Genomic DNA, 17,651 nt, shown 5'->3' with positions numbered 1-17,651 from the left:
CTGCTGGTATCCTGGGTCCGAGCAGATTTTTGAACAGGCTCCCAATCAGCATCAGAACCATCACTTGGTCTAAATCAAATGAAGGAAAATGATGACAGCTACCTATCCAGTTGTGGACACACAGAACTAAAAATGGGGTCTTCATACATTTTAAATCTAATCACCTCACTCCCCCACCTCTCTCTCACACACACACACACACACACACACACACACACACACACACACACACACACAAGTAAGCCACACAGAAATACCTCCAAAAGATGATTTGAGTTCAGGGAGAAAAGTTTATCTGTATAAAACATGTTTTACTTACTCATCAGGAAACGCATCTCCACCGTGGATTTCAGCATATTCTTCCACTGAATCACATTCGGACAGGTCGCTTTCTTCTTCGGATTGATCTTCGTCCGAAAAATCGCTGTCCCTCCTCCTGTCCTTCTCCAATGCCTCTTCCGTAGCAAAGTTATTCGTTTTTGTTCGTTTTACCATTTTTCTGGGTGAAAAATGTTCTCAAAATACTCCTGACGCACATGGAGAGCAGCAAACTGAGCACCTTTATTCATGCGGTTCTCTGAGTTCTTTTAAAGTCCACCACCCAAAGTGATACGTTTGCATGACGGTCACTTCATTGGCTGTGCGTTGGTGGCCTTTGAATCAGCGTCTGATATCATTGGGCCGAGATACGTGCCAGAAAGAAGGAGGCACGATTTCAAGTTGTGATCCTTTTGTCAAATGAAATGTTTAATTGCCAAAACTTCTGCTGAATTTTTGTATTTTGTATTTAATTAATAATTCCGAAATATTTTCAAAGTGTATTTGATAATAAATGCATGCAGTTAAACCTACTGTTTAGTCCAACAATCTAATGAATCTATGAAAAAAAGTTTAATTACTCTTGACAGTTTTTGTGGACTGGAAGGTAACCATTCTGGTTGCGTTCAAATAAAATCAGAAACAGGAAACTTACAACAACTTGGATTCGCTCTCTAGTTTAACGGCATGTAGAAAATTCACTTTTCTGGACATACACAAAACTAATAAATGGACATTTAAAAAAATCATTAAACTGATTATGCAAAATTTTGATTTAAAATGGATGTTTGTTCGTTTCAGTTTTAGAATTCCTAGTTGTAGTTGAATGCACCATATGACTACGTAGTAGCCGCTGATTGGCGCTCGCCACGGCGCCATTTTATAAATCCCCTCGCAGCTGCAAACGCTGGATCAGTGTCGTAGGGGAGAAAACAGAGAGAGGAACTGCTGCGGGACTGAACATCCACTGGTGGGTTAATGTCCGCCGGTTAACAACTATAAATCCTCTCGGACCTCTCTTCCGGTTGTTTATGGTATTTGTCTCACTTTTCATTGTGCAGCTAAAGCAAACAACAGTTTCCAAGGGCAGAAAAACTTCGTAAGTAATAGTCGAATGTTTAGCAACATGGTAAAAAAAAGTATTGCTTGATTTAAAACGGGAAATGATGTAATTTATGTAAATACTGGATTCTTTTTTTATTTAATTAATTGCTTATGCACCCACTGATGTTAAAAAGGGGGATAACCAGACAGCATCGAAGTTGGCTTCTGATCTGTAGCTTCCTTTGGAGCTAAAGGCTGTTCCTCTTTTCTCCAACATGAATAAATTTTTGGATAGTTAGTTAAAACCTCCATGTAAAATGCAACAACTTTAGATGTATGAAGCATTCACTCCAATAGGGAAAAAAAATGAAAAACGGTTTCAGTGTTTTATACGGCGAGTAGACTCCTTACTTGAAGCGCCCTTAATGGGGCTCTGCAGAGCTAATGAAGGTTTAAGTTCCGGTTCTTACTGAGAGCTTAAACCCTCAAACACCTGATCATGTTGAGTCACACAGTCTCCATCAGAGCTTTTCAGGTGGTTTTTTTTCTCAACTAATAGTTTTCAAAAGACCACTTCAATTTTATTTGTACATTTTATTTTATTTGTACATTAAAAAAGAGATGATTAATTTTCCCTTTATGTCTAAATCCAGATTATTTTCAAATCTCTGCAAATTTAGATTTAATCAAGATCATATATTTTGACAAATAGTTTTTTTTTGCAGCATTTTAAGATAACATTGAAGGTGGTGTACATGGGGGGTGGGGGGGATAAAATGGAAATGGCCTTTGTTTAGCATTGTTAGCACTTTAAATTTTTTACATACCATATTTTCCGCACCTTCAATGAATGGCCTATTTTAAAACTTTTTTCCGTATGTAAGGCGCATGGAATAGACGCTACGGTAGAGGCTGGAGTTACGTTATGCATCCACTAGATGGAGCTGCACTAAAGGGAATGTCAATAAAACAGTCCGACTCCAGTCGGCGAGGATAGCCGACCGGAGTAGATTACACAACAAAAGTATTGTTGCGTAACCTTTAGCTCAGCAGGGAAACTTGACTTCTCGTGTGATGCATGTCATTTTTATACTTTATGAAGTTAAATACTGTTTTGCAAATTCTGTTGAACACGGGGAGACTCTTCTAATTCTGGTCGTTTTTAACAGTTCTGTCTTTGTCGTTGTCACAGCCCATCAAAATGGCTCCCAAAAAACAAAGAACTTCAGAAAACATGAAAGACATCAGAAGATACTTTGGGAAGGAAAATGTCAGTAAGACACTGGTTTAACAAATCAGTTTTTTATTTATTCAGTGCTTAGTATTTATGACCTTGACTTTGGGAGTTGTACATTGTAAAGGATTCTGCAGTCGTTATACATTTGCCTTCTTTTAACAGGATGTTCCTGGCAGTCCCTTCAAAACGCCAAGAAAAAATCTACAAACTGTTGGAAAGTCCCAGGTGAGCTGCAAGTTCATAAATTAATATAATGCACCTCCTCTTAACTTTTCAGCACCTAAACATGACTTGATAAACTGAATTTGACTGCACTGTATTATTAGAAAGTATGTGGACAACTTTCAATCTGTCTGTGATTTGCTTGATTTCTCTTGATCTAAGATATTGAGAGTATAAAAAAACTGAATTGAGCTAAATGCCTCCCTCCACACTTTATTCCCTCCCTTTGTTGTTCCATTGGAGCAATTATGACCAAATCATAACAAAAAACAGTGGTTTACCTGTATCTATGGAAACACAGATGCAGGTAAACCGCTGCGTCTGGGGTTTAGATGCAGTGTTACATTAATAACATTGGGAGTTTAGTCCCAGTGATCTTAATGTGTCAAGAATGGAGTTTCAGAGAATGAGGTGAGCTACAGGTTCACGATTTAACTCTTAGTCTAAACTTTATAATTATAACTCATGACTTTTGGCCTGGATGTTCAGGTGCTGCCTTCTCATTTTTATTCTGTTTAATGTTTCATGATATACTACAGAAAAATGTAGATTAATTATGAACCTTTTATAGAAATAAATTTAGTATAAACGTGTATAATGTATCAGGACCATGTGGCTTATTTTGTTTCCGTCTTTACAGATGAATCCAACAAAGGTGAAGAAAGAAGGGATGGAAAAAGATGAAGCTTCAACGGTTTGTGTTTTTGTAATTTCCTTTATGGTGTTTGCATCATTTTGCTACATTAGCCTACTATTATTATTCAGTTTTCTTCCTTTTATTAACAGGATGACCATCTACATCGCTTCAACGTCAAATTTGGTTCGGATCCTCAGAAATACACCATTGACTGTAAAAAACCACGCACTGTACTTGAGGTGATAAAATTGAAGCATTCCACAAAATATGAAAAAGAAATGGAGAAACCAGGGGAGAAAAAGAGGTTGGAAGAAAACCTCATCATAAAGGTGGGTGAAGGGAATGATTCCTACATTGTTGCAACACATTTCCCTTGTTCTTGTTTAGCAACCGATGATTGTCTGACAACAACTACATCAAATAATATCATAGAGAAAAAGCAACAGCAGGTCAGAGTTCTCCCAAGAGAAAAATATTCTGTTTTCTTCATAGATAAAGAAGGAGGGAAGGACACCAAATCCAAAACTGATATGATATTTAGATGTAACAATATTCAGCAGCAGTTTAGGTATTTCTGTGTTTATGGGAGGAAAGGGATGACGGTGGAGGAAGCTTTAACACGGGACGGTCGCTTTGTTGATGGTCTCACAGACTTCACATTGTCTGATAACAAGACTGGAGACGTTACAAACTATACAGAAATAGTTGACAACCTAGATGGGAAGGAATTTCAGATATGTCTTCCAAGGAAGGGGAAAACGAAGGCAACAAATCCACCACAAGTAGTTCAGGAGCAAGACTCGACACAACAGACCAGCCAGGAGCAGCGGCAGGAGGAAAATGCTTCTGCATCAACCAAAGTACAGAACATTGAAGTTACAAAGGTTCTAGAGTATGCAAGACAGAAGGGTATCAGTGGAAAGACATCAATAGAAGATTTAAAGATTCAAATTGACCTTAATGAGATCAATGACCTTCTGCGGAAGCAGTTCCCAAAACTGAAAGCATTGATGGAGAGTAGATTTCCTGGCCGTTCCTTTGAGGAAACCCTGAAACTGAAACGGGAAAACTTTGGAAAGATCCAGAATTCCTTTAGTGAAGTTCACACTGTGAGAGAGCTGCTGAACCTCAGCAAGTCCATTTGTCTTTTGATGATAGAGGAGAAGAATAATTCAGGTTTAACCGAGTTAAAGAAAACTGTGCAGGGCACAGGCTTTGTTCTGTTTGACAACTTTGTCCTAACCAATGCCCACTTGTTTGAACCTTGGGAGAAAATGAATAACTGGGTGAACTATCTGACTGTTACTGCAGAGTTCAGCTTCGAAAGTAAAGGTAAACCAGGGATGAAATATCAGGCTACAGTAGTTGGTGGAACCCATGATTTAGATTTCGCTCTGTTGGAGCTCACCCAACTCCCTGGTCAAGCAGAGGGGCAGATAATACCTCCAGGCCTCCTGAAGATATTTGGTCCGATACCAGGTGGTGATGGTGGGGCTTGTATTATTGGACATCCAGCAGGAGGAGTGAAGAAAATGGACATTACATGTATCATCAGGAAAGAGGACAAGGAGCAGGCCGTCAAGCAGAATTTGCCGTCCTATGAACCCTTTATTGTCTGCTCAACCATTTATCAGATCAAAAGAGACACCAATGCAGATATTCATGTGACCTACAACAGCTTCATGTATCATGGCTCCTCTGGCTCCCCAGTGTTTGATGCTGTTGGACAAGTGTTTGGTTTGCACTCTGGTGGATTTTTCTATAACACGGTGATTCCTGGTCACAGTGTTATGGAGTATGCCTACCCACTGCTTGACATATTCAAAAAGCTCCTGGGTGAGCTCCAGAAAACTGGCAGGGGGGATTTGTTGGAGAGAATTATGAATGAAGCAACGGGAAATCCATACCTTGAGATGATCCTTGAATCTGTTGGACTGAAACAAACTAAAGTTCAGGCTCTCTGAGGGGAGAATCGGGAGAGAACGGATGAAACAGGAGAACAATTCGTTTCTGTGGAGGAAATGGACCAAAGTTAGTGTTCAATTTAGGTGTCAAGAGAAATGGCAGATCACAGCACATGACATGTTAATTACAGTTATAAGCAAACATCTGGCAGCACATTGCTGAATTTCCTTTACAAATGTTGGTCCTACTATTTTTATTTTATAAATTGGGTGTAAAACTAATTTTCGCTTTGGGCCAAATCAACATCATGAATGCTCTCAAACGGCCGGTTGTGCCAGAATGTATTGATAAAACCTGTTCACAAAATATCAATGAATTCTTAAAATTAAATATCATTGAACATCGTTTCAGTCCCTCCAGGATTTTGTGATGTTTTGGGATTTTTTTGCAACAAAAATCAGTGTTTGTGGTACTAATATGGAAATATTAGCAACATTTGCGCTCATTTCTGACTAAATGTGACTTTTAATATGGATCATGGACAATAATCTGACATCAGTTGAGGCTGAGGCAGCTGCTTGGTACACATTTTTGACAATTTTTAAGAAAAACCTGCAATAAACTCCCAACTATGCATTGGCACAAAAGAGTTGGGATTTCTCGATTTTGCTTGAAATTCCACGATAATTCTCAGGAAACTGGAGGAACTTATTGATATAATTTGGCAGTAAACACAAAAATTGCATTGATTTTATTGATGGCATAATATTTAAGCACACTTAGTGCTTAGTGTAGAATCTAGAGGGCCACATAAAAAAACTTTCGCGTGCCAGATTCGGCCCACGGGCCTCGAGTTTGACACATGTTCTGAAATAATAGTTTTATTAAATTCAGTCTGAATGTTGGATGTTTTCTGGAACTGGATTATTTTTTATGTTTTCATTATTCAAGTAGAAATGTGTTGCAACAACAATTCTCTTCACTGACTATTCTGAGCTACAGTCACTGTATACAACCTGGTAATAATGTTTTTAACTGAATTGCCTTTGAATGTGCCTTGAGCTTTATTTACTAATCAGATTTAATGAACTGTAATTTAAATGAACATGTCTTGGTTTCTGTAATGTTATTGCTGATCATTCTGTCATTCATTCCTTAGTTGCAATTAGAGGTGCACCGATTGCAGTTTTCTGGCCGATCACCCCTCCAAGTTGTCTGCATGTTTCTAATTAACAATGGTGACCCCACTGTTGCCAATTCAGCAGCTTTCTTGCTATATTGAGCAACATTTCAGACAAAAACAATTAGTATCAGCCAAAATTGGAATCAGCAGGTTAAGCTTTTAAAAAGATTGGTAATCACAGGTCTGTCGATCAAACTTTCTCATCAGAGAGCAAAAGAGGACAGTGGTTGATTCTCAGACCTTTCCCAAGTTAGATAATATAGGTGGTTAAGATCGGCTTCACATGTAAAACTCAGCCAATCAGATCTCCCAGAGTTGAGGAAATCGGCACCGATAAATGGGCTGGCCGATAAATCGGTGCACCCCTAGTTGCAATCATTGCATTGAACACAACCAGCTGAAGTTGCACATGAATCTGCATGTTTCAGAGACACCTGATGGAAGTACTTCAAATCTCATGCAGATTATGTTCTCAGTGATAGAAATTACTTCATTTATTCCTAGTTGTAAGGTTTTCTTAATCTTCAGTGATTGAATGAAATGTAATCAGTTATCATATATCTTCACTATTGTTGCAGAGCTCATGTGTTTCTGATTGTACTCCTAAGATGATGTCGCTCTACATTATGGACTTTGTTTTTCCATATCCACATCATTTTAAACCCTCTGTAGCTCATTGATTTTTATTTTCATTATTCTGAATGTTATTTAAAGGGAAATCATTTTCTCTTTTTCAACAAATAAATATGAAACCTGTCAGTTTTACTGACGGCTTCTAATCAAATGTCTTGTACATTTTTTAGTATAAATGTTAAATTTTCAAGTTTGGGTTGAAAAACTTTCACTAAAGAGTAATATGAACTATTCACACTCATTTTAAGTAAAACAGCCGCTGTAATTAAATTGGAGAAAATTATTATTTTTATTTCAACATAAAGGAAAATATAGAACAGATACTGAGTTTATTCATATCATAAAGTAAATGCCCTGATTTTGTAAAAATCTAAAGTTTACAAAGTGCGTACTGCAGTAAAGGAGGAAAATATTGTGATTAGATTTAATCATCCGGTGATGCAGATTATAAACTCACAGCAGGCTTGGTGGTGTTACTATTGTCTTACTGTTGGTTCCATAAAATAATAGAGATGCAGAGTTTTTGTTTTAAAATATAATTATCACTTCTTGCATTACAATAAGGAAAAAGGTTTTTTATTTCCAGACTTTGTTGATGAAACAAACATCATCATTAGGTTGGATTAAAGGAAGGATTCCCACATTTATGCAACATATTTTCCTTCATCTTAAAATGAGGAGGGAAAATATCTGACAAAGACGAGCAAACTAGAAGAATGCACAGTGCTCACAAAATAAATTTTCTTTATAAATAAAGAAGCAAACTGAACATTTTAGATGTAACATTACACCAAATCAAACAGACACACCTGTCTGTATTTACAACAAAAACTAAAGTCATTGCTCACTGCTCCTCAGGTAACAGACTGTGTGGTTTGGCAAAGCAGATCCTGTTCAGTGCGCACCTGTTTAAAGGTGTACAGGTATACCTGATAAATGTGACCAGCAGGTGGAGATATTTCTAAAAAAGTAACAAGACACACCAGAACACAGATTTAACAGTGTACAATACTTAAACAATTATCTAAAAATTCTTTTAAAACACTTCTTTTAAAATCCAAGGCATCGGGCTCACTACTTGGTCGCCGGAACCAAAGAAAAAGGGAACACACAAGAAGGGACAGACAAGATGAGGTTGTTCCAAGAAAACAAGCAAACCATGCAAATGCAACAAAATAAAGCAAGAAAACAAAAGAACATGCAACACAAAAGAAACACAGCACTCAACAGAAACAAATGAATACTTCAAACGGTAAAAGAAAATACTTCAAATGATGGAACAAGTTGTCGTCGTCTCTCCAAGTGCCCTTCTATGGGGGCCAGAGGAGTAATGCCCCGCCCACCAGCCTGCCCAATCCACAACAGGCTCAGCGGAGAGCGGCCAGAACAAACAGTGATAAGACAAAGCAGCAGAGCGTCCAAAGCACTGCAGCTCCCAACACTCAGTTGCCTGAAACAGAAAACCCATTCATGCTAAGTACAAAATAAAATAATCCAAAACTAAAGGACAGGTAGCTTACCCAGGGGTGGAGACACAGCCTACACCAGGAGGGAGCAGATCAGCAGGCGAAGACTAGGCAGAAGCCACACACCACCACAACCTCCAGCCGCGGCCGGCAACGCCAGCAGAGCCGCACTGCGGAAACGCACGACAGGTGTAGCACCCAACAAAACCAACCACGATCCCAGCCCGGATAGCAAAATGGCACTTACGATATCAGACGAGCAAATCAAACACCGCCAACATGTAGCCGCCAGTTGTGCAGACAGTAGAGGAAACAAAGACACACACACCTCGCAGCGGCTTGCCCAGCTTTTAAGGCGTCTGCCCCGCCCACCAATCAGTGGTGCGCCTCTCGCTACACCCGATGTACAGCGTGGGGGAGGGTGAAACACCATCCCACCACATAAAGAAAAATACTATTTCCTCTCTACTGAGAAAACATTTGTCGGCATTGAAGATGAGCTGGATTTTGTTGTATTCAAACTCAAGATTGATGACCAAAGACCCAAAATGTGAAAGTACCACCAGGGCAGCTGAACAGATTTGGTCCACTTCCTGGAAATGGACAGGCCTGTCTTATTGGACACCCTGCAGGACGTGTGAAGAAAATGGATCCTACATGCATCATTGAGCCAGAAAAGAGAAAACAGGCTGTCATGGATCATTTATCCAAATATACAGACTAAATCCATCCTCCAATCAGTAAATCATGAAATCAAGAACCATCAAGAACCATCAAGAATGATTAATCTGAAGGAAAGTGGAAATGATCAGATGCTGGAGAAGGTTAAGGAGGCAGTGATCGAGAACGAAGACCTTAAAAAGATCCTCCAGGTTGAGCCGATGGAGGTAGATTAGGCCAACTAGACATGATACAGTTTGTAGATTTAGAGTTAAAATTATTTTGACCTATTTGTAACTCTCAAAATTGAGAAATGTAATTATTTTAGTTGAATTATTTTTAACTAAAATAATTTTAGAACAGTAGACATTCTTCCACAGACAACCTGTTTTCTTCTGGTAATTCATTTAAAAACTAGATTTCTAAGCCTTGTTTAAAGAATAACGTATCATAATGACAACATGTGTAATTCAGCTGCAACATGCTGAATCTCAACAACTGTTTTTGTAGGAAGGCCTGTCACAGTAACAAATGCTGCTGAATGATAAATTGTTCCAGTAATTATTGAAATAAATGATAATATTTTTGTTTAGAAATCATTTTAAAGTGATATATTGAAAATTGAGCAGTAATGCAACGTCACATCTCAAACACTAATAAACTTTAATTTTGTAGAAAACTCTTAACAGTAAAACTGGAAAATATTTTAAATATCCCAAATAAAAATAACCAAAAACAATAAATAAATACAATAAAAGCTGCAACCATAAATCTGTAAATGCAGTATTCCTTCAACAAATGTTAAGGATCAGAATGTAAATTATTAAACTCATTTTAACTTATGATGCAATTATTTGCCTATTGTTATGTGATAAAGTTATGTGCAGGTGAGTTTCTTGAATGTTACCAACAGCTTTTCAGTCACATTTAGTGCAGCTACCACACCCTCACTTACTCTCAGTGCTGGAACATATGCAAATAAAAACTCATATTTAGAAAATGGGTGAGTGGCGGTCAAAGGGCACAAAGGCGGATAAGCATAAGTACCATCCACTTCCTGGATCACGTAGAGCTCATCGAGAGAAGCTCAGGTAAGACACATTTCTTGACTTTCACAGAAAAGTTTTTATGAATTCTCTTGTTTGTGGCGATCAGAATAGAGCTTAATGTAGAATAAATGTCTTTAGAAGAGACGGCCTGAAAAATATTTAAATATGTTATCAGTTATTTGTCTTGAATTCTAAAATAAATATGAGAAAGCCACTTAAGATTTTTGTTTTGGTACATTTTGGTTTACTTTTCAACTTTTTGTGCCAGACATTAATTTGTCAGCTACTTCCTGGATATTTGACTTGTGGAAGCAGAACATTTCATACAAAAAAGGAAAAAAAAGCATCAAGTTTCACATAAAAACTACAGTTTTGAGTCAGTAGGTTATTATTTGGTAAAAAAAAAAGATTTTTTTATCTGTTATGTGAGGCTGTATGAGACTATAGGCCCTTTTTAATATATTTTCTCTCAAAGAAGTGAGAATAAAAAATGTTTTTTTTTATCTCTTCCCGCCGACCAGAACATTGGCAGGAACTGCACACATTTACAGTGACTCACCTCAACTGTTTGTCCGCAGGAACTGGGTGTGTGCTCAATAAACTGCCTGGTGGGAACATAAAAATGGTTTCCCTTCATTAAATTTTCAGGCAGTGATTGTGAATTACTTACTTTTTCTAAGTGGAATGTTTGACTTTAGCTCATTGTCCAATACTGCTGTTAATACTGCCTAGTTAATGATCTATAATTTTTTTTAAAAAGCAATTATTCTTATATTACTTTATGTTGATAATGTAATTAGATTCCCAGATGAAATGGTGGAAACTGACAAAATCTCAGCTGAAGCTTGAGATCAAATATGCTAGCTCCTAATTGAATTGAAGATCTTCTTCATGTTCTTGGAAAGAAAGTGCGATCATTGTACTTTATTTCTGAGACACCTTTGCAGGTTTTTAAATGATCAGGATCCATGTTTTCCATTTAAAAACTGGGTGTGAATACTTTATTTACAGTAAAATATTTTTCCACTTGGCTTCACTTTAACAAATCATGACTGTAAATCTTTTGGTGTTTTCTACAATATTTCATATGTTGTTTTAGCTTTGAGCAAATTTGAGTTTAGAAAATTATCAAAGTAAAAAATTAAATCCTACCTTATTACTTTTACTTTCCACTTGTTGAATAAAATAAACAGGGCAATTCATTTTACAACAGTTGGTAAAACATCAGGACAAAAGAAACAGTCGCAACCTTCACTTGGGTTAACTAGAAGTGAGATCATTATTATGTTTGTTTAGGTTTTTGACTCAGAGACAGACTCAGGAGAGAAGAAATCAATAAAACTAGGTGTATTTATAAAGTAAAATAATGTGCAAACGTAGTGGTGGTCTAAGGTAGGTAGGTGACGTGGGGAACCGGACTTCTGGAGGAAATAATAAATTAGTGGAGCAGATGAAGGTAAGAGGAAATGTTGGACAAGGATCTTACACAGGATGATAGTGAAGTCCACCAGGGAGGGGCGAGTGAGGTGTTGGTCTTGAGGTAGAAACTGCAAGATGGTAGGCAGAGGACTGGAAAGCCTGATGGAGGCTGCTGCAGGACTGTTGGAGGGCAGACAGGTGGCACAATGTTAATGCTGCAGCTTAAAGTTACCAGTAAGAAAATCCGAGCTGAGGATTATAGTTGGTTCTACTCTGACTATGTTTGAAAGGCCCCACAGACCCCAGGTGGTACTCAGAGAAACCTGAAGTGAGAGTAAACACAAGGAGTCACACTGGGTTGACTCCTTGTCAAAAAGCTACTCAGGAATTCACAAGAAGAGCTTGACGTTGCCACATGGGTTAACACTCAGGCAAAGAGTGATATGCAAAGCTGTTTATATTCAGGGTATGATGAGTGTTGAGGAGTTGCAAGTGTACAGGAATCAGCCCTCAGTCCTGCAAATGGCTCATCCTGGGGCCCTCTGGAAGTGTAAAGCCACAGAGAAAACAACACCCCACTTTCCTGACAACTGTATGTTTTAATCAAACAACTGGAGTAATTTGTACTGAGAAAAATCTCTAGTTTATCTTATTTGATATTTAAAAATTTTAAATAGTTTTTTAGCCCCAGTGGAACAGAAAGAGCTTGGTTGTTTTTTATTAACATAATGTGCATTGCAGAGCCAGTTCATAAAAAAATTTTTCACTAGAAGATAAAGGTGAGTAATTTTCCCTAATGGTGGTAGAATAGCTAACATGTAACTTGACGGTCTCTTTATCACTTTATCACGGTGACGGCAGAAACAATGGCTCCCAAGAAGCAAAAGATGGACGAAAACCAGAAAGATATAAGAGGCTATATCACAATGCAAGATGTAAGATGACAATCTTCTTTACTCACTGATTATTGATCATTATGTTTCATTTATAGTTTGTGCAGGAATGTTAAATAACTGCATGGTTCTTATTTCCATCTACTTTGCAGGATAATGCTGGTAGTTCCAGCAGCAGACCCATAAAAAGACCTAAAGTTTCAGAGAATGAGGTGAGCTACAGGCTCATGATTTAACTGTTAGTCTAAACTTTATAATTATGAAACATAACTCATGACATTTGGTCTGGATGTTCAGGCGCTGCCTTCAGTCACAGAATGTCATCACTCATGTTTATTCTCTTTAACTGTAATGTGTCATAATATTTCAACAGAGAAATGTTAATTAATCAGTGTGATTTTCACAGATTCTTTTATTGTTGAGAACTAACAGACGAGAGCGACAGTTAGCACCTCCACTGATCAGCCGTTACTGAGCTGTTGGCTCGCTGAGTCAGGAGTGCTCACTGTTTTCTATACAGTATGCACACTGGTGGCGAACTGCTGTAACTGCAGTTTAATGAAATCCAACTTAAAAATAATTTCTATAAAGTAAGAAAAGGGATGGAGTGTAATTTTTTCCAATGTCCATTCTGTCACAGAAATAAAGAGAGTGTTCCAAGAACCTTTTATATGAATACATTTCCTACATGTGCTCAATATGAATTGAGCACATTAATATTAAATAAATATTTATAATGTATCAGGACCATGTGGCTTATTTTGTTTCCGTCTTTACAGATGAATCCAGCAAAGGTGACGGAAGAAAGGAAGAAAAATGCTGGAACTTCAGAGGTTTGTGTTGTTGTCATTTCCTTCATGGCATTTGCATCATTTCACTACATCCATCCATTTTCTTCCGCTTATCCGGGGTCGGGTCGCGGGGGCAGCAGCTTCAGAAGGGAGGCCCAGACTTCCCTCTCCCCAGCCACTTCTTCCAGCTCCTCCGGGGGAATCCCAAGGCGTTCCCAGGCCAGCCGAGAGACGTAATCCCTCCAGCGTGTCCTGGGTCTCCCCTCCTCCCGGTGGGACGTGCCCGGAACACCTCACCAGGGAGGCGTCCAGGAGGCATCCTGACCAGATGCCCGAGCCTCAACTGGCTCCTCTCGACGTGGAGGAGCAGCGGCTCTACTCTGAGTCCCTCCCGGATGACCGAGCTTCTCACCCTATCTCTAAGGGAGAGCCCAGCCACCCTGCGGAGGAAACCCATTTCGGCCGCTTGTACCCGTGATCTCGTTCTTTCGGTCATGACCCAAAGCTCATGACCATAGATGAGGGTGGGAACGTAGATCGACCGGTAAATCGAGAGCTTCGCTTTTTGGCTCAGCTCTCTCTTCACCACGACGGACCGGTACAGCGCCCGCTTCACAGTAGACGCTGCCCCAATCCGCCTGTCGATCTCCCGTTCCCTTCTTCCCTCATTCGTGAACAAGATCCCCAGATACTTAAACTCCTCCACTTGAGGCAGGACGACCCCCCTGACCCGGAGAAGGCACTCTACCCTTTTCCGGCTCAAGACCATAGCCTCGGATTTGGAGGCACTGAGCCTCATCCCGGCCGCTTCACACTCGGCTGCGAACCGCTCTAGTGAGAGCTGCAGATCACGTTCTGATGAAGCCAACAGTACCACATCATCCGCAAAAAGCAGAGACGCGATCCTAAGGCCACCAAAACGGATCCCCTCAACACCTCGGCTGCGCCTAGAAATTCTGTCCATAAAAGTAATGAACAGAATCGGTGACAAAGGGCAGCCTTGGCGGAGTCCAACTTTCACCGGAAACGAGCCCGACTTACTGCCGGCAATGCGGACCAGACTCTGACACCGGTCATACAGGGACCTGACAGGCCGTATCAAAGGGCCCGGTATCCCATACTCCTGGAGAACCCCCCACAAGGCCTCCCGAGGGACACGGTCGAACGCCTTCTCCAAGTCCACAAAACACATGTAGACTGGTTGGGCGAACTCCCATGCACCCTCCAGGACCCTGCTGAGGGTGTAGAGCTGGTCCAGTGTTCCACGACCAGGACGAAAACCACACTGCTCTTCCTGAATCCGAGGTTCGACTATCCGACGGACCCTCCTCTCCAGGACCCCTGACCTTACCAGGGAGGCTTAAGAGTGTGACCCCCCTGTAATTGGAGCACACCCTCCGGTCCCCCTTTTTAAACGGGGACCACCATCCCTGTCTGCCAATCCAGGGGAACTGCCCCTGATGTCCATGCGATATATAGATAGAGTCGCGTAAGCCAACACAACCCTGCAACATCCAGAGCCTTAAGGAACTCCGGGCGGATCTCATCCACCCCCGGGGCCCTGCCACCGAGGAGCTTTTTGACCACCTCGGCGACATCGTCCCCAGAGATTGGAGAGCCCAACCCAGAGTCCCCATGCTCAGCTTCCTCAACAGAAGGCATGTTGGTGGGATTGAGGAGGTCTTCGAAGTATTCTGACCACCGGCCCACAACGTCCCGAGTTGAGGTCAGCAGCGCAACATCCCCACTATAAACAGTGTTGGTGCTGCACTGCTTCCCCCTCCTGAGACGCCGGATGGTGGACCAGAATCACCTCGAAGCCGTACGGAAGTCTGTCTCCATGGCCTCTCCAAACTCCTCCCACGCCCGAGTTTTTGCCTCAGCGACAACCCGAGCCACATGCCGTTTCGCCCGCCGGTACCCATCAGCTGCTTCTGGAGTCCCACAGGCCAAAAAGGCCCGGTAGGACTCCTTCTTCAGCTTGACAGCATCCCTCACCGAAGATGTCCACCAACGGGTTCGAGGGTTGCCGCCGCGACAGGCACCAACAACCTTGCGGCCGCAGCTCCAATAGGCCGCCTCGGCAATGGAGGTACGGAACATGGCCCACTCAGACTCAATGTCCCCCACCTCCCCCGGAACGTGTTCGAAGTTCTGCCGGAGATGAGAGTTGAAGCTCCGTCTCACAGGGGACTCCGCCAGACGTTCCCAGCAGACCCTCACTACACGTTTGGGCCTGCCAGGTCTGACTGGCTTCCTCCCCCACCACTGGAGCCAACTCGCCACCAGGTAGTGGTCAGTGGAGAGCTCCGCACCTCTCTTCACTCGAGTGTCCAAGACATACGGCCGCAAATCCGATGAGACGATGACAAAGTCAATCATCGAACTGCGGCCTAGGGTGTCTGATAGGTATTTTCTGAAACCTACATGGAAAAAGAGAACCACAGACAACGTATATGAGTTTTTAGCCGACTTCTGCAGAAGGAGAAAAACTCTGTCAGCTCCTCCGAGCTGTTCACAGAGCGTTCTGCCAATCTTTGGATACAGCTTGTCTTTTATTATCAAACTTCAAAGAGGGAGGATAGGCAAGATAAGACAGCGGAGGAAACAGCTGAGGTCGTAAAACATTTTACCTAAACACAGCAAAGGTCGTAAAACAATTTAACATCTGTCCCATGATCTGAGCCCGGTTCAAATCTCGGTCAAACTGTTTCACATGAAGATAACAGGCAGCTGTGACTTCTAGGTCAGTTCACACATACAGTTTAAAGAAGAGAACACTTTAACCTGACTAACATTAGACTGAATATGAACTAATAGTAACAACAAAATGATAATACCAAAAAATCCCTATCATTCCCCCCTTTTTATCATTTTACCATGTGTACAAACCGCAGTCAAAAGCCAAGCATAGAAAAGAAAAGAAACAAAATAGAACCAATAAATACAAGATATATATTTTTTCCTAGTCTAAACATAAAAATTACACAATGAATAAATGAAATGAACAAAAACAAAAGAAAGAAACAGCAAATCAAATGCAGTTTCCTCATCACTAACACCACTTGTCACATTTTTGGTGTATGAATCATTCAGCAAATGAATTAATCTGTTTATTGATTACAGAACATCATCATTGCACAGAAAATCATCAGAATCTCAAAACAAATCCTCTCTATTTGTCTCATAGGACGCCCGTGCTAGCTGATAGCTGACAACAGTTGTGTTAACTGTTCTAAACATCATACTCCGTAGACAAGGAATAATGCAACCCGTAAAAAGACAGAATAGAACAAAAACAATCAGAATAGGTGTCACGAGCTTTAACAGTAAAGTCCACCACGGACCAGACGTGAACCATAAAAACAAATCAAAAAAGAAAAATGTGATCCTTGCGTAGCACCGTCTACACAATGTTTAAGTTCCTCCAGGCCATGTAGAGCATCAGAAATAGTTCCACCAGTTCCTGTTTCTTCCGGAACAAATGTACAGCACGCTGGGCCAATGATTTTACAAACACCTCCCTGAGAGGCTGTGAGCAGGTCCAGCACAACACGAGTTTGCAAAACCATGTTTTGATGATTTCAACGTGGTCCTGAACCTCTCCTAATCCAACTCCTGGGAACATGCTCTGCATGAACTTTTCACCTCCGGTCCAAATCCTGATTTCCCATGGAACTCCAGTGTCTGTTGTGAGGCCTCCCCAGCGTTTGACCTCAGGCATCACGCTTGGAGCGGGCAGCCAGAATGTGTCGTCCTTTCCTGATGAATACAATCGGGTACAGGAAGTACCAGTCTGCCATCACCCGTGAACCATAGTCTGCTGGCACTATGGTACTGCACAGCGTTGTCTCCTGTTGTCCGATCTGTGATGTTGAAACTCCTCTCCTGAAGCATGTTGTCACAGTCTGGGTTGTCCTTCCAGACTTTGCAGTGTGGAGTCATCCTTTGACCCCTGCAGGCAATGCAGTTGATGTAATCCGGTGTCATCTCGCAGTATGTGTAAACTATGTTACACAGGTCTCCAGGTAACATCCCAAGAGAAATGTGTCCGTTGTTGAACACGCAGCTCCTCAGAGACCCGGGTTTAGCTCCTGCTAAAGAAATGGTCTCTGGTATTTTCCATGCGGTTAGTGGAAATGGAAATACGTCAGCATTAAAGGAACAGTTCATAGATCCAAAAAGTTCCTTCAC

The 17,651-nt window shown here is 40.9% G+C and overlaps 1 protein-coding gene across 2 annotated transcripts; it reads left to right on the top strand.

Moving 5' to 3' along the window:
• Positions 1-1,162: 1,162 nt before the first annotated feature.
• LOC103480931 (serine protease FAM111A-like) lies at positions 1,163-7,330 on the top strand. Of its 2 annotated transcripts, XM_008436129.3 has the most exons (6): positions 1,163-1,288; positions 1,380-1,417; positions 2,555-2,632; positions 2,762-2,824; positions 3,462-3,515; positions 3,608-7,330. In XM_008436129.3, exons 3-6 carry the CDS (start codon positions 2,564-2,566, stop codon positions 5,420-5,422), a joined length of 2,001 nt encoding a protein of 666 aa, XP_008434351.2. In that variant the 5' UTR covers positions 1,163-1,288; positions 1,380-1,417; positions 2,555-2,563; the 3' UTR covers positions 5,423-7,330. The 2 variants fall into 2 exon arrangements, with proteins under 2 accessions (XP_008434351.2, XP_008434352.2); XM_008436130.3 differs by lacking the exons at positions 1,163-1,288; positions 1,380-1,417; positions 2,555-2,632; positions 2,762-2,824 and adding an exon at positions 3,100-3,232.
• Positions 7,331-17,651: the final 10,321 nt, after the last annotated feature.

The sequence above is a fragment of the Poecilia reticulata genome, chromosome 18, assembly GCF_904066995.2.
Source record: "Poecilia reticulata chromosome 18, P_reticulata-male-v2, whole genome shotgun sequence".
Lineage (NCBI taxonomy): Eukaryota > Metazoa > Chordata > Actinopteri > Cyprinodontiformes > Poeciliidae > Poecilia > Poecilia reticulata.
The sequence above is the reverse complement of the archived record's forward strand: the minus strand, read 5'-3'. Positions and strand labels throughout refer to the sequence as shown.

What these genes read in the sequence shown, in the direction of transcription:
- LOC103480931 (XM_008436129.3), top strand. Translation starts at nt 2,564, where the DNA reads ATGGCTCCCAAAAAACAAAGAACTTCAGAAAACATGAAAGACATCAGA. An exon ending in GATACTTTGGGAAGGAAAAT is followed by an intron (nt 2,633 to 2,761) that starts GTCAGTAAGACA and finishes TTCTTTTAACAG; the next exon opens with GATGTTCCTGGCAGTCCCTT. An exon ending in AAAAAGATGAAGCTTCAACG is followed by an intron (nt 3,516 to 3,607) that starts GTTTGTGTTTTT and finishes TTTTATTAACAG; the next exon opens with GATGACCATCTACATCGCTT.